Raw genomic sequence first — 17,126 nt, 5'->3', positions numbered from 1 at the left:
TACGCTACTGCACGCAGCACAGGGAACAAGCAGGAAGACCTGGAGACGTGGGCGCACTTGCAGGGCCATGACCTCGTCGAGGTTCCAGAGACACGGTGGGACGGCTCATATGCCTCAAGTACTGTCACGAAGGCCTACGTAAAGACAGATCAGCAAGGCGAGGTGCTTGAGCTGCTCTTACGTGAGAGCAACCGGAATGCACTGAGCTCTGCCTAGAGGAGATGAAGAGTGTGTTTAAAGCTTATGGGTGAGAATTAAGAAGGAGGCTAATGCGAGTGGTAACTTTTGTGTGGGTTTATTACAGGCCACCTGTTCAGGAAGATGAAGTCAGCGAAGCCTTCAACAGACAGCTGAAGCAGCCCCACGATCACAGGCCCTGGTTTTTACGGGAGACTTCAACCACCCTCATATTTGCTGGCCGATACCAGTCACACAGCTAGGCATGCACAGTCCAGGAAGTTCCTGCGGCACGTTCATGACAACTTCCTGACACAGGTTGTTGAAAAGCCAAGAGGGAGGAGTATGCTGCTAGTCCCTGTACTATCAAATATGGTCTGGTTGGGGATGTGAAAGTTAGAGGAAGCCTTGGCTGGAGTGACTGTGAGATGGTGGAGTTCAAGATCCTTTGTAAAAGCAGCAGGGCACTGACTAAGATTGCAATCCTGGACTTCAGGGGAGCTATCTCTGGCCACTTCAAAGGCCTGCTTGGTAGAGTCCCATGGGCTAGGATTCTAGAAGGTAGGGGTGTCCAAGAAAGCTCATAAATCTTCAGACACTGCTTCGTCCAAGTCTAAAATCAGTGTATCCCTATGAGTAAAAAAATGAGGTAAAGGAGGCAGGAGGCCTGCTTGGATGAGCAAGGAGAACATGGAAAAGCTGGGAGACCTGGGGCTGTTTAGCCTAGAAAGAGTGAGAGGGGACTTTACCAGTGCTTATAAATACCTAAAGGGCAGGTGTCAAGAGGACTGAGTCAGACTCTTTTTCAGTGGTGGCCAGTGACAGGACAAAGGGTAACGAACAGAAGCTGGAACACAGGGAGCTCCACTTAAAGATGAGGAAAAAAGTCTTTCCTGTGAGGGTGAGGGAGCCCTGGCCCTGGCTGCCCAGGGAGGATGTGGAGGCTCCTTCTCAGGAGGCTTTCAAAATCCGCCTGGATGTGTTCCTGTGCCCCCCCAATCTAGGGGAACCTGCTTTAGTAGGAGGCTGGGCTGGATGATCTTTAGAGGTCCCTTCTAAGCCCTACCACTCTGTGATTCTGTGATCCACACATGACAGACTCAGTCATAGCAGCACAGCTCAGAAGTCTAGAGCAGTGTAAGCCAAATACCTGGGATGCAGAAAAAACTAGCAAGTTCCAGGTACCTGGAATGACCAAGACTTGTATCTGTAACTCACTGAAAGACAGACCCTGCTGGCAGAAGAAACAAACTATTGTAGAGTAATATTTGGCTTCTAGTCCTTATACAAAGCACATAGTCTTTATCCTGCATTCTACTCATGACTATATCATACAACTCAGAGAAGCTTGAGGAAGTCCAACAGTAAATATGATATTCTCGATTCTGAAACAAATCTCAAGTTCACATGCATTCCCACACACCAAGATTCAATAGCGAGGCAGACAGTCTCCGGCTTATGCAACAGCATCAGCACTGGGTATACATCTTAAGGAATTATGTGGTGTGTTGCAACTGTCCCTGTAAAACATACGAACTGAAGAGGGTATCAGGGAAACTCAAACACAGGTTGATTATCCTGTGTACTTCCATAAAACAAGAAAGTAAATAAATGACTCACAAACCTTCTACATCTGAGAGAACAATCAGGAGATCAGTTTTCATTTCCACAGCCAGTCGTGCTGCCAGACTGTCGTTATCCTTCACGCTGATCACCTGTAATACACATGCGTATCAGCAGCATTGAACAGCGGGAAGGGCTAGGACATATTTGGTTGCAACGCACAAAAGCAAGCTACTTCAGCCCTACCAACTCCTTCCGAGTTCCTTTGCCCACATCCACTGGAAACCGTTATCTTTGTGTGAAAACACAGATGCTTTCGGGATGCAGTAAAACAGCATCAAAACGATGAGGAGTGCGATTAGTACCTGCATTCTCCACCTTCGTGCCCAGTGACAGGACAGGGTGCTAAATTGCCCTGATTAAAGCAGGGGTGCTGGACTAGACAACCCGCAGAAGTTCCTTCTAGCTTCAACTATTCAGTGAAAACCAAACTGGGCATGCTTCCTTTTGGCAGAACAGACATCATCTGCCCTGCCTTCATCCCACGGCACTGTGTCATGTCAGATATAGACAGACCACCATAGTTTCATAGTAATCTCTGCCCACATAACTAATTTTGTAGGTTTATTTCCCTGCTGCAGGCTGCAGAGGTCCTTGATTATGACATTCACTAACATTAGTGAATTAGTAGATATTAGTGTTGTGCTATCTACAAGCGAGATCCACCCCCTTGCAATACTTTACCCACATTTACCCCCTGCAGATCACTATTCGGCTCTGGAGGTGGAACAACAGCATCATTAGTGTTAATTATAGGGACGATATTCATTCTTAAAAGTTCATGTAATGTTCCGTTCAAGTTCCGACGCTTCTGCTCATCGTGGAAATCTAGGTTGGTGACCAAAATCTACAAATAGGGAAAAAAAATCAACGTATACTTATGCTGCCACTTTTCCTGAGAAGAACATCACAAACATACATACTAACACACTGTATCAAACTGGTTGTGCCCTTTGGATTACTAAAGAAACATAAGCCACATTTAAAGGGGAAAGGATACAAGTGAGAAATACTCTTTTCACAACATTTTCAGGTTTAACTGCCACTGGGGCCTGTAATGGCCTTTCTCAAGCTGACAGATCCCAGATTCCAGGGATCAACTTGAAAAAAAAAAAAAAACCAAACATAAGCAGAACATAAATGCTGATGATAACTACTACGACCCTAAACAATTCGATTGATTACCAAAGACATTGCCTTTCCTGTTTTCCCTTCCAGCGTAATGTTTCTCCTGTCACAAGCAAAAGGGATGCTTTGTCTCAAGAGTTCTCTTCAGCTCTAGAATTCACTTGTTTGCTGAAGGAATCTTGGTCTTAAAGCCTCTGCATGCAGACAACGCTGCCCTGAAGAGAATTTTAGAAACATTTGCTCTGCTATTGCACATTTGAGAACTAGGCAAACAACTCCTCTACACAAATGGTACAAGAGCATCTGAAATCAACATGTACAATGATTTTTTTTTTTGCATAGGCAAACTTTCGAACTGAACAAATGATAGTTGTCTACATACTTGAACGAGAATGCAGTGCAGCCTATAGGGATTGTTAAGCTATACTGTAAACATTTTAGTGATATCACTATAATGTACTAGAGGCAAAAGTTCCTCCAAGAGACTTCACACTAGGCTCCTAAATTCATTAGAAGTGTTGATGCAGCTGATGCAATTTTGTACTCTCATAGTATTTAAGATACACAAAGCCCGTTTAAGAATATTTCAGTTAATACAGTTGCAGCACTTTGCACGTGCAGAAGACCTGGGCTAGGCATACCATCACCCTCAAAGTGTGAAAGGTTTGAGAAGCAGACGGACAGCAAGCTCTGAAGCGTGGATCTGTATTTCTGTCAGCTTTATGGCATGTGCAGCACTTGAGCCGCTTGTGATTTTTACATCTTCACTTTGTATCATCACCTTCAGCTTTGTGAAGAGACTTTAACAGACTCGACCCTGCTTACCCCTCTATACGTGACACAGGGACACACAAACTCCAAAAACAAGAAGTGTATTTGCTTCACCTTCACAACAGAGAACTCAGAAACACTTAGCAAGGCACTCCTTGCTACGATATAAGCTACCATTTTTGCTACAATAATAAGACCCAAAAGTAAGATGGCAATGGAAATACAAGACTACAGTAGAGATAGAAGCACGTAATGCACAGAAAAAATCCAAGAACAATTCCGTCACTGACTGAAGTAGCAGTTTAGTCTAGGAAAGAAGAAATCCCTTACTTGAGCTGCGCAGATGCTATATTGTGTAAACATGGCCTCGTACAAAGCCATTAGTCCGCTCTGGCCAGCTGCCGCACAGGCTCGGGCTTCCAAGACTGGAATAGCCTACAAGACAAACAACAGCTGTCAGGCAGTGACTCTAGTAGGTTCTACCCAACACTCAAAGAACAGTGGGAGTGCTGCCAGCCACTCACCATATCTTTTAGCTGGCTCTGGCCTGAATGAAGCGCTTGCCTCACACTCTGAGAAAGCAAGATCTCATGACGCAACCGTTGCTTTCCAAAAGCTACAGCACCGCTGGTGACAATCATCATCTCTCGGCCCTGATTTTGCAGCATTGACACCTGCAAGTACAGAACATAAGAAATAGGGCTTGGAGTATGATCGCTGCTAGCATGACAGTTATGGCTATTATAGATTAGCTTATGCTCACCAGCTCTTGCTGACACAAGTGTTTCGCTTTATCCGTGGATGTGCAAAGCAAGGCAATCATCCTCCAAGATACTCCTGCACATCTTCCTAGACACTTAGGAGTTATTTAATCTAATATACAATCTGCATGCAATCTCTACCTTCGGCTGAACTATCTTTTCACAGTACCAGTTTTTATGACAGAGTCACGCTTTGAGTTTCACAATACATATAATATGTTAACACTTCTATGCCCCTCGCCCCTCCATCTCCATTGCTACAGATAAGGAAAGATAAGATACGAAAAGGCCATAAAGTAGCAGCTGTACCTTCCACCAGCCTTATTCACCATTACCAATACCACTGAAGTATTAATGAGCCTTCTCCAGGCTGAACAGCCCCAGTTCCCGCAGCCTTTCCTCCTAAGGAAGACGCTCCGGTCCCCTGATCGTCTTGGTGGCCCTGCACTGGACTCTCTCCAGCAGTTCTCTGTCTCTCTTGAGCTGGGGAGCCCAGAACTGGACACAGGACTACAGATGAGGCCTCACCGGGGCAGAGGACAGGGAGACCAGAACCTCCCTTGACTTGCTGCCCACACTCTTCTTGATGCATCCCAGGATGTCATTGGCCTTGGCCACGAGGGCACGTTGCTGGCTCATATTTAGTTTATTATCAACCAGGACTCCCAGGTCTCTCTCTGCAGAGCTGCTCTGCACAGGGTCAGCCCCTAGCCTGTACTGGTGCAGAGCATTGTTTCTCCCGAGGTGAAGGACTCTGCACTTGCCCCTGCCTCCACTCAAGGACTAGCGAGGTGTCAGTCTGCTTGTGTGAGGTAGCCAGTGATTGCCTTAGCAACACTTGTTTCTTTTTCCCTTTCCTTCACTTATTAAACTGTCCCTATTTGAACCTGTGACTTCTATTACTTTTGCTCCTCCTATTTTCTTCCCAATTTGACTTGTCACGGGGCAGAGGTGCAAGGGTCAAACAGGCATCCATGTAGGTACTTTGCTGCCGATCAGGGCCAACCCACTGCAACTTCAAACACTGATTTACTGAGTTACACGGTTTATGCTACTACAACACGGAGGGATGAAAAAGGGAAAGGCCATCCCATTGCTTTAAAAGGCCATCACTATTTTATGAGTTTTTCCTACAGTCTTTTGTGCTATCTAGCAATCACTGAGTATCTGAAGTTAAAACAAACATTCCACTTCAGTCACAGAATTACCTGCTCAACAATAGATGCGAGCCTCCCAAGGGCCAAACCACACTCGTCCCCTCGAGTCACAACAGCACTACCCAGCTTCACTACAATACGCTTCGCATGCTTCAGCTCACTGCGGTGTGCAAACGACTTTCCGTGTGCACGGCTGAGCGGCATGGTGATAAATGGGATGTTGCTCCAACAACGGATGGATTCGTTCCTTAATCTTTGGTCTGTGGTTGAAGAAAGAAAGAAAAAAAAAGTGGTTTTGAATGTTTCATTCAGACTTTAAGCCCTTGAAATCACACAGCATTTCTTCCCTTTCCAAGGCTAAAAGCTCACAACACCAACTTCTCGGTGACTGGGAACGAGAAGCTAGCTTACAAGTCACCAACATAAAACAAGAATCAATAATATCTGAGTAGCACTAACCATCCCTAAAGTATATAAGGCAATAAATCCCACGTGTCACGGACCTTTGACTCTGGGAATCTAGAAGACCAAACTGAAGGACACTGTAAAAAAGCCCAGACAGCTCACATCATACATAAAAACACTAAGTTTTAAAGCAATCTCCTTTGCCTTGCCTCATTAGATAGAGCAGCAGCTACTGTATTAGTGCAGAAAGCTTACCCATTAGTAAAGAAAAAAACACAGCTTTTATAACATCTCTAGGTCACGTATTTCTGCATGTTGCTAAACTAGGGGCAGTAGAAGACGGATGACGGACATATAAACTCGAAGTTATCTTCCTACAGGATAAATAGATGTTGGGAGGGAAAAGAGACAGTCACAGTATTTTTCAGGTACGATACAAGATAAACAAGTCTAGCACTTCATCCACATCAGTGTGCTGAGGAACATTCTCTGTTCCACAATGATTCTACAATATCTCAGCAAAATTTTTGTTATCAAGATGTCTGCAAAGGACAGTGAGACTAGCACAGCAGATTTGCAAATAGTGACTGTTGTTAGGTACAGTCACAAGGAACAGTCTGAATTCTCACTAACAGAAAAAGAGGGAGTCCAAAACACATAAAATTCCAAAGTTCAGCTGAAGGAATGAAGGTGAAAGGCAATTCCAGCATACTTTATGTGAAGTTTTATAGAGCCACAGTGAATTGCTCCTGAAGGAGGAGTTGTGCAGATAAGCATGCCTGCAGTCCAAGTGTGTCAATTTGATAATTAATACAATTAAGCCGTATTACTTCAATAATTTAAAACTGTATTTCCTTATCTTTCATTGAGTTCTTACTGTATTATTCAGAAACTCAATTAAACCAGGGTCAACTTTTAGTCAGTCTTAAAAATACCAGTACAGTAAAAAAGAGGGAATACACTTCTGATATAATTACCTAAAAAGTGTCTACAAGCACTGCACTCTGGGACTAAAAGTCCAACTTCGTCAAAAGATAGCACACATTCATAGAAAAAATACGGAGAAGCTCAAACTGGATGGTACTGAAAGGCATTTAAAGAACACTGCAATCATCAGGCAGTCAAAGCGGGTTCACAAAGAAGAAGTCCTGTTTAGTTTGATAACCTTCTACGATAAGGTCACTGACTCAGTGGATGAAAGGATGGTGGTGGATGCAGGTTTTCTGGCTTCTAGCGAGGCTTTTGGTACTCTTCCTTACAGCATCCTTCTGGACAAGTCATCCAACTGCAAGATGAGCAGGTTCGTAGTGCACTGGGTGAAGAACTGTCTAGACAGCAGGGCTCAAATGACTGTAGCAAATGAGGCTACACCTGGCTGGTGACCAGTCACCAGCAGTGTTCCTCAAGGCTCAATCCCAGGTCCAGTGCTGTTCAATACTTTTATCCATGACCTGGATGCAGGAGTTAACTACATTATTACCAAGTTTCCTGATGGCACTAAACTGGGAGGTATTGTTGACACCCTCGAGGCACAAGAGGCCATGTGGAGGGATGCAGATAGATCAGAGAGTTGGATGATCATCAAGGCCATCAAATGTAATGAGTCCAAATGTCAAATTCTGCACTGGGAACAGAGTAACGCTGGACACAAGTATAATTGGGAGAGGAGCGGCTGGAGTGCAGCCCTGCAGAAAGGGGTCTGGGGCTGCTGGGTGGCAGCAGCTCAACAGGAGCCAGCAATGAGCCCTGGCACTGAGAGGACAAACTGAATCCTGGATGAATCAAACGCAGTGTAACCAGCTGGTCAAAAGAGGTGATTATCCTGCAGTATTTAGCATTGGTGTGACCTCGCTTGGAACACTTGTGCACAGTGCTGGGCCCCACTATTTAAGAAGGATGTGACAGTCCTTGAACGTGTAACGGGGAGGGCAGAAAAGCCAGTGACAAGACTGCAAGGCATGTCCTCAGAAGAGCACCTGAGGACTCTGCCTCGATTTAGTCTGAAGAGAAGGAGTGCGCAGTGACCTCACTGCTCTCTGCAGCTTCCTGAGGGTGGGACATGGAGACAGAGGTGCTCCTCTTCTTCCTGGGATCCAGGGACAGGATGCCTGGGAATGGTTCAAAGGTGCATCAGGGAATGATTGTTGTAGGTCCCTTTCAACTGAAGTATTCCATTCTAGTCAATCCTAACCAATAGCTCATCTGAAGATTACTGGTTTTTTACAAATCAGTAAATTGGATCCTATGCCATAGTCAACGTTATCTGATTTTACTTAATCTGTTCAGTCACTCTATTGTTGATGCTCTAGAGTACAAAACTGATTAATTTATAACCTGAAGTGACTATTCTGAGTGTAACTTCTGCTGGAGAAAGACAGGAACAAGCACAGTGCTACAGAAAAGAGAAAGATGTCATTTAAGAACGTCTTAAATATTTTGCTCGTCACACATGCAAAAGAAGCTTAAATGATCATAATCGAGGGTTGGACCAGTCACATGTATAAAAGTAGAACACTGAATTTGGAGATGAGTTTCATTTGTCCCTCATTTTCATGAGGCAATACTTGTGAATGTAAATAAGGCCTACAACACATACAAAAGAACAGGTCAAGTCCAATTTGACCGTTCTTCCCAGCATTATACGTGACTATGTAGTATTTGCTTATCCCACACAGTATAACCAGAAAGGAGTATGAACAATTTCTTTCCAGTTCTCCTGTCTAGAGCTTCAGTGCTTTGAAGGTTCCAAATAGGCAGCTGTTAAGGGACAATCAGTATCTAAAGAGAAAGCACTCATTTTTTTCAGAAAAACAATGAAAAAGACAAACGTTCTAGAATCGGCAGAGAATTTCATTCACCTCCACTAAATGCTAACCTTGCCCTATGACTGCATAAATCTGTATTTTTTAGTTATTTTACACTGGACTGAGATATGAAATCAGCTCTCACGTTACATATGCAAAACACTTCTGGTCATGCAATTAGGGAGAAAGTGATATAGTCTACCAGTCAACTTTTTTTTGACAAATAGGTTTCCAGGCATTCCAGTTTTTAGATCCAGTACCTTGTCAACAGTTTCACTTCCCTAACAACGAGAGGGAAACGTATGAAGACTGAAGATCCCTTCATGTAACCTGCATGAGGCTTGCTTCTTTGGAGTAAAGAAGCAGAATTTCAAAACACACAAGCTGAACGGGATCACAACAGAAACAGTGGAGAACAAAAGAAAAGAGTGATAAATGTTCAATTGAGCTTTAGAATACAACTGATGAAGTAACCAGAGCTGCTCCAATACCAGATACTGTCAATAACAAGGAACAATTTTCACAGCATTAACTATGAATAGTTTACTGTCTTTGGAAAATGCAGAACATTTAGAAGTATCACAAATGCAGAAGTCAACAGAGCTCAGCAAGATAAGTTTAGCATTTTCAAAATTTCAACACATTCACTCATACAAATATCAAAAAAATAAAACTATTAAACACACAGACCAAAGGGAAATTAATCTTGCATGCAACAGTAAACAGTTAAACTCTTGATGTAATAGTCTATCTATCCTTGCTTTATTTTGATCACTAGCCAAAATTGACAGTGAATGGTTATCATAAGCTAGCTTTTCAGGGAACAATTATTTACACGGCATCCAGGTTTTCTGCAAGCATCTTTCCACTTTTATCTCATTCAAATAAATTTGACCTTCACACCTTGCTTTACTCAAGATCTGTGGGGTGAAAATGCAGAGAGGAGAGCAGACATTATTAGATCTTGTTTTCCAGCAATGTATAAGGTTGAAATAACTTTTACAGTAACTGTACTTTCACAAGTGATTTTTTTTTTTCCCAAAATGCACAACAAAATGAAAAATTCACTCTCAGACATCCAGCTGAATATTACTGAGTGAAGGCTTCAACTGCAGCTCACTCTAGAGGCTGTGAGTTTTGAATTATGTTAATGAGGTGATTTTCCTTTCAATGTAGTCCTGCCCAGACACATACTGACCAACATTATTAAAACCATGTGCTTTCTCTCATACATACATAATCGGGAAATGGCTGCGGTGGCATTTGGCGACGACACAAAGCGCCATCCAGGGGAATGGACAACAGGGCTGAGAGCAGCTCGACACAACATTTTGAGATGTCTTCTTCAAACCAAGGCTATCTGTAAGTTAAAAGGATGGGAAGAGGGGGGGGAAACCGGTTAAACATCAGTGAATTTCCATCTACACTTCTCTCTTTGCCCGCACCCCCCTCACCAAGCTCTTTGTCCCATACACTCTTAATGAAGACTCCTTGTGGAAGAGACAGACAGCCCACTCTATTTTGAAGAATTCTCAAACTGTGACTTAAAGGAATTGAAGGTTCCTGTTCCCTACATGTAGGAAGAAGATCATTACTAAAGATCAAGAATAAAACATGGTTCCCCAAGAAGGAAAAAAACTATTAGTGAGTGCATCTACAATGTAGAAGAGTCATTAACTCTTCTCCACAGAGAACTAACAGAAAAACTCCTCCACATACAAAAATAACCCATAATAGAAAAACACCTAGAGAGGTCTTTATCATCCAGACTTCTCTGTATACCCCCATAACAGAGTATCTATTATAATCCTCACGAATCTCAGTCCTATTCAGTATAGGAGATATGCTGATTCACTTTTCACTGAACGCTACCAAATGACGAGATGTTAATCACGACTACAAATAGACAATAATTTCCAAGGTATTTGGCATTAGTTTCCCTTGGCTGAACTTGCAAACACTCATGATTCTTCTAACTCAAAATCCACTAGATCAAGTACAGAGGAAACAAGACATACACAACTTGAAATTTACTAGGACGGATCTAGTTGAAGTAATGCATCTAGAATCACAAAGAAAATAAAGGAGATTAACATGAAGCCAGTTCTGTCAGACAATACTTCAGCCATGAAATCTCATCTTCCCCTTTTACAAAATTTTCCTTCCTTTTCTTGCTTTTTTTTAACCCATCCCTCTGTGCCGCTGGAATGTATTGTACATCCATTTCTGTATTTCATCTGCAATAGCAGTCTTGACCACTGCCAGGACGAGGCAGACAAAGGTCTCAAAGCAGACAATACAAGTCTCCATTTTCTTCTCCTAATAGAGTAAGCTTAAAGGAGATGGTGAACAGTACCAGCTAGACATTCCCTCTTTGAAACCTTCACAGGCACTCATGCACCCACCTTGAAAGGGAGGCGGCACCCTGGCATGACCACATTCACCCTGTCATCTACAGTCAGCTATCACCTTCCCAACAGCAACTGGCAAAGAGCAGACCTCTTCCACTACAATTATTACAAGCGGAACTGTATGTTCTTCTTCACGTCCCTTTACAGACTCATCTCTCTTAGGGAACAGAATGAGACACTCAATCTGAAGTTTTACTCCTGGACATCTACAGTTACAACCTCTCCTCTCAGGCCTTCAACTCTCACTACAGTAACAAACTTCACCCAGTGTTGCACTGTCACTAGAAAACAGACCCACACTAGCTAGGTCAAGCTATGTCGTCTCCTTGGTTGCTCCTACTGATCTGCCAGAGAACCACTTTACTCACTATGGAGCTGCTTGCAACTATCTTGTTCTTCTGGAAGACTCTCTCCTGTTTCCCTTTGCCACAGACAACTGCCAAAAGTAAGCAGACAATGAGGAATGAGAAGTGGCAGGCAATGGGGATCTTTTCAACAAATAATTCTTTTTTTTAAATTAATAAACACCATATTTTTAAAAATATCTTGTGGAAAAAGGCAAGGAGATTAATTTAATAAGAAGACAGAAACGTAAATTTTAAAGCACCAGCAAACATCGAGAGAGATACGTGAAATGGGAACAATGCTGTCAGAAAGCACAGACAGAGCACAGGGCACAGTATAAATGACAAGTTTCCTTTCAGGCTAGTCCAAGGCTGCAGAACCACTCCTTTCTCTCCTCTCACTCAATCGAGGATTTAAAGTTAACATCCATCCTCATTTTCCATTCCACTCTCATTTCTATACCTGGAATTAATCTGGTCTTCAGCAACAAACCAAAGAAAGCATACAATTTTAAAAAATTAAAATAAAAACTTCTGCCTTGCTTAGAGGGGAGGGAATGATAATTAGAAATGCAAAATGCATTATTTCTCCAAAACTCTAGCATCAGCTTAATTTTCTTCATTACCAGGAAAACCTACTCCTTCCTAAAGAGTCTCCAAGCCTGACTTTTAAAAATATCACTCTCCCATTATCTCTTTAAATAATAAAAATTAACCTTATATTATCGCTCATATGAAGCAATACTTTTGCTAGTTTGCAAACTCAAAAGCAAGAAACCTTCCCAGAGGGAAGTTGGTTCAGAAGAACTGACAACAATGACGAAAAGTTTCAAACAAAGCGTCTTTAGAACAGTTAGCAAACAGCTTTGTCCCGGTTCTGATGTTGTACACACAGAGAACAGGCGATTTAAAGCAACATGTACCATGCAATTCTTTCCTGCCAAGAATCTGCAGCAGCAGGGACAGTGTGGTCGTGGCAGTCTGCATCTATGTGCGTCGCCTTGTGCCGGGGAATAAACCCCGCCACGGGCCCGATAGAACGGCTAGCACTTTCGATTCGAGTAGCTCAAAAGACAGTATCTGCCAAAGTTCTGTATTGTTCCATTTTGTTATACTTCGTCAATAAATCAGTTCAGCAGCACAAGCAGGACCAGGGCCTCCAGCTGCCTGCACTGGAAAGGGCAAGCTCACGCGCGGAGCGAGTCACAAGCTGGGAGCAAGCAGCAGAGCCTACTCAAGCACAGACGGGAATTCAGCTTAGCCAAACACCGCGGCAGACCAGCGGCTCGTTGCGCATTCACCAGCGGCACCCGGAGCCGTCAGTCCCTGGCGAGCGCTCGGACCCGCCGTGCCCGTACCTGAGCCTCCCGCCGAGGCCGCGCCGCCGCCGCCTCTGAGCCGCCGCTGGAACGGCCGCGCTCGCGCCGCGGCGCGCAGCTGACCCGCCGCAGCCAATCCGCGCCCGCGGCGGCGGCCACATCAGCGCTGATGCAACCCCGCGGCTACGGCCGCATCCCTCCCACCGGCGCGCACACACCTTCCCGTCTTGCTGTCCCAGCAGATGATGTAATTCTGCTCCACGTTGCAGCACAAAATCCAGGGCTTTACAAGGTGCAGCATTAACAACTGTTTTCTGTCTCGTCCCAGACTAGTCCAGACAGCCCTACCCACAGCACAGGCTGCTGGGCCATCTCCCACATGACAAAACCTCAAGATAGGGTTAGTTGGCACCTTTCAAACGTTTCCTTCCTCGAAACGTCATCTCTCTGATTTTGCCCAGATCAAATCTGGCTACTTTCTTCTACTTGTTTTCAACACCAAGTGGAAAAACATCAGGTTCCACCAGCTGCTAAGGATAAAGATGACAGAACTACCATCCTACTTCTGCTCCAGTTTCCCTACAGCCATCAAATGAATGCGGTACAAGTGCCAAAGATCATTCAGGAAAAGCAATGAAGACCGAATAAGAAACACGTAATAGCTGTGGTCAGTAGAGGGACAACAGCGCCATTAATCAATAAAGATGCAAAGCAAGTACCTGGACACATGTTCACATTCAGAACAAACTATAGCCAGGGAAATGCAAGGATAGAAGGAAAAGAAGTCTGAAAAGTGTAGCCCAAAGTTAGCATTCTTGTTTAGTATTTCAGAAGAAAGACTACATTTGGTACCCTGGGTGCCAGCCTCTCTTCCAGAAACTTTGGTTGTACTTTTTCACCTTACTATTTTTTTATTTTATTCATACTCTCCACATTAAAAGCCTCGGTGTAGAACTTCAACAACCGTTCTCTAGCAACAGTTAAACCAGCCAGCCGCAACTTCCTAAAAAAGAATAGGAAATATTCATCAACTGTAGGATTTATTTCCCCTATCCTATCATTTCTTCAAGAAATGCACCACTCACTCAAAACAGCATTCATTAGCATCTCAATCTCAGGGAACTGTGCCTGTTCTGCATCCCTCCAGTTTCTTATTTTTAAGCCATGTGCCTTTACCTACCTTTCCTTTTCTTATTCTCTGCCCTCACAATGTGTTTCCCTCTTCTTTTGAGGTTCTGGAGAAACAAGATGGCATTCCATCTTTATAAAGGATAAGCTGATGCCCAAATCCTAATGGGGAAAATAAGAAGTAAAATAAAACACATCAGCAGAACAGCACTCTGTCAGATGCCCAGATAAAGTACATGGGCAGGACAAAAAAGCAATTAAAGCTGCCCAAATACTCTCCCAGTCTCCTACTTTGTGTGGCTCTAGGGCTATTCACCTTCTCCACGGTACTCAAGACACTACAGACTTCCAGTGCACCCACCCTCTCATGTCTTCGTCTGCTGGGATGCTCAAATTGTTCTTAAACAATTCTAGCACCAGAAGTACACCAGTTTTGCCACCCAACCTGCTCAAAGCTGCAGTTCCTGTCCCCATCCGAAAACCAGCGTGATCATGGCAGTGTTCTGGTCAGAAACAAAGTGATCCACCTGTCTACAGAATGAGTACTAGCACCAGCAAGAGAGAAGCACATCAACTCTTCAGACTCCACTGTCACTAATAAATCAGTACAGAATGCTCTTATTCTCCTTATATCAAGGTCATTTCTTATATACAATCATCAAAATTGTTCTTCCTTTGTCTCCCTGATTACTCTAAACAGAGTACAATGTATTACCCAAAGAAGAGTCCAGAAACGCACAGAATACTCAAGTTTGGATGAATCAAGGGTTTGTATAGTGGCATGACACGGTCTTTTATTTTGCATGTCACTCCTTACCCGATAGTTTCTACCGCTCTATTTGCTTTTCACCTTTCACTGTAGTTTGAACTGACTTCTCAGAGCATCATTCACAGTGACTCTCAGATGTTTTCTTCCCTGGATGCTGCAAAAATACATAAAGATACCATTGCCTTCATATTCTTAATAATATAGCATGAAACCAGTGCAAACAACAAACTACTAAAGCTAAGCCTGACAGATGCTCACTCTAATACTGTGTACACTTCTTATAACAAACCTAGCAAAGGGCAAATTAAAAGAGGAAGGTAGTGCAGCACGTAGCAAACAAGTAAATCGGTAAAGCAGCTAACACAACAAAAGTTATCCACCGACACAAATACAGAACAGGTAATGTACTTTCTCAAGTGACTACCTAGAAGTGCTTTAATATAGAACAAGATAAAACAAAACCTTATTTTAACCCTTTATAAATAGCTTCTCTGTGTCAACAAGAGCAAATCTGAGAAGAAGGTAAACAGTTACAAATATCCATTATTAAAAGGCACAGAGTCAGCGCAGGTATAAGCATGTAAGGAATCATTCTAGTTATTTTTCATTTAAGAAAATAAAACTGTTCTTGACTTTGTAGTACAAAGACACTTGCCAAAGGCTTCTGAAAAGCTGTGTAAGCTTTGCTCATTAATTCTCCTTTATCTGCAGTTTTATTCTTTCAGAGAGCTACCAGGTTTCTTCAAAAAACAGTAAATCAACAACACAGGCTTATCATCAAGAATCAGGGTTAAAACTTAGGTAATAACTTTTATGTGTCATATAACTGTCAGGTGAGGTTTGGGCACGGAAAAATCTTGTAAGTGCAAGGAAAAAAAAAAAAATCCCAAGAAGGGCAACTACTCAGTTCTCACAAAGCTCTGGAACAGTGAGGCCAACACAGCTCTTATCAGTCAAACTAGTGCTTGCAGTGGTCCAAACTTCAATTTCACTCTGCCAATAATTCCACAGAATAGCAATGCTCTGTAGATGTCAAGAAAACTTGAAGCAAAATCTTCAAAGCTCTCGAAAGCTTACGAGGACCAAAAGAACTGGGAGCATCCTGGTGCAGGTAGCATCACAGTGACTATATGTACAGTACTTCTGCAGCTTCAAGGCTTAGCTCACTTTTTATCCACAGTCCTCTGCAGTGAGCAATACAGCAACCCCTCCTGATCCTCCACTCGCAGGAAGACAAAGGGCACCAGCCGCGCTTGCTGCGCAAGGCCGCTCGCCCCTCTGAGATTGGGACTGCACTCGCCACCGTTGCGACCTCCCCCTAGGCAGCAGGGTCAGCAACCGCCCCGGCCACTCGACCAGGCCTCGCCGTGATCCCACGGGCGCGGCCCCGGCTGCACCCCGATCCCCACCCCCGGACACAGCTAGCCACCGCGGCCGCGACGGCACAAAGTGAGCCCCAGACACGGCCTGCCCAGGCACGGCACGTCCCACCGTCACGGTTCCGCCCGCAGCCGCGGCCTCCGCCGCCCCGCGCTCCTTCCGGCCCTGCCGTCCCCAGCGCGGCGCACCTGAGCCCCGGCCCGCCGCCAGGAGACGCGGGCGGTGCCCCGGGGCCACCCCGCGCCCGCCCGGGGGCGCTCCTGCCAGCGGCGTTCCGCTGCTCGAGCTGGCCACGTGACGGAGCCGCCTCACGGGCGCGGAGCGGCGGCTCCGGGCCCTGCTCTGCGTAGCTGTGTCCGAAGTCCTGGCATGCTTCTCCAACTGCCCTTTTGTTCAGTTCGGTTATCGTCACCCCTACAATAACGTCCTGGTTCCACACACGAGCAAGCTGAGAGGACGTGATACACACGACAAAGGTGTTTTGTTCAAAGCTTTGAAAAACTATTACAGACAGAGGTGAGAAGCCACATCCAGCTAAAACCCAAGCTCGTTGCTGCGCTGGTAGCACCAGCCGAATGTAGCAGCAGAATATACATGTTCAGATTGGCTTTCACGGAGTGCCCCATAACTTACTCCCTAAGCTGCATGTTTTAAATGGGCCAACGGTTCTGTCTCATTCAGGTTATCTCCTTTGATACCCTGACTTATGTTTATTTTTGCACGTTTCTGTTTAAGTTGGCCATGAGGAAGGGCAACAAAAGTTGCTATACACGCTATATGTACAAAAGCAGCAAAGACATTTCGTTAAAGATGAGGCAGACGCCTCTTATTTTCTTGCCCCATACTGTTCCCCCTGGAACTAGATACTCGATGGGTCTGATTTTTCCATCACCTGCAGAATTTAAGATAAGCAATACATGATTTTCTAAAAAAAATATAAGTTTATATA

At 44.2% G+C, this 17,126-nt stretch overlaps 1 protein-coding gene across 9 annotated transcripts in view; it reads right to left on the bottom strand.

The window, feature by feature from the left end:
- The window catches only part of ALDH18A1 (aldehyde dehydrogenase 18 family member A1), a 35,531-nt gene extending 19,090 nt beyond the window's left edge, over positions 1 to 16,441 (bottom strand). Inside the window, exons 1-11 of one of the 9 annotated variants that reach the window (XM_062000955.1) lie at positions 16,366 to 16,441; positions 14,846 to 14,951; positions 14,081 to 14,190; positions 13,827 to 13,903; positions 11,606 to 11,673; positions 10,063 to 10,186; positions 5,669 to 5,877; positions 4,224 to 4,373; positions 4,030 to 4,134; positions 2,489 to 2,647; positions 1,802 to 1,892 (exon numbers count right to left, since the gene is read on the bottom strand). In XM_062000955.1, the coding sequence (XP_061856939.1) occupies positions 1,802 to 1,892; positions 2,489 to 2,647; positions 4,030 to 4,134; positions 4,224 to 4,373; positions 5,669 to 5,877; positions 10,063 to 10,156 (808 nt within the window). In that variant the 5' untranslated portion in view covers positions 10,157 to 10,186; positions 11,606 to 11,673; positions 13,827 to 13,903; ... (1 more) ...; positions 14,846 to 14,951; positions 16,366 to 16,441. The other 8 variants (XM_062000954.1, XM_062000963.1, XM_062000956.1 and 5 more) reach the window with 8 other exon arrangements.
- Between the last annotated feature and the right edge of the window lie 685 nt (positions 16,442 to 17,126).

The sequence above is a fragment of the Colius striatus genome, chromosome 8 (assembly GCF_028858725.1).
Source record: "Colius striatus isolate bColStr4 chromosome 8, bColStr4.1.hap1, whole genome shotgun sequence".
Lineage (NCBI taxonomy): Eukaryota > Metazoa > Chordata > Aves > Coliiformes > Coliidae > Colius > Colius striatus.
This window is presented reverse-complemented; position numbering and strand designations above follow the sequence as displayed.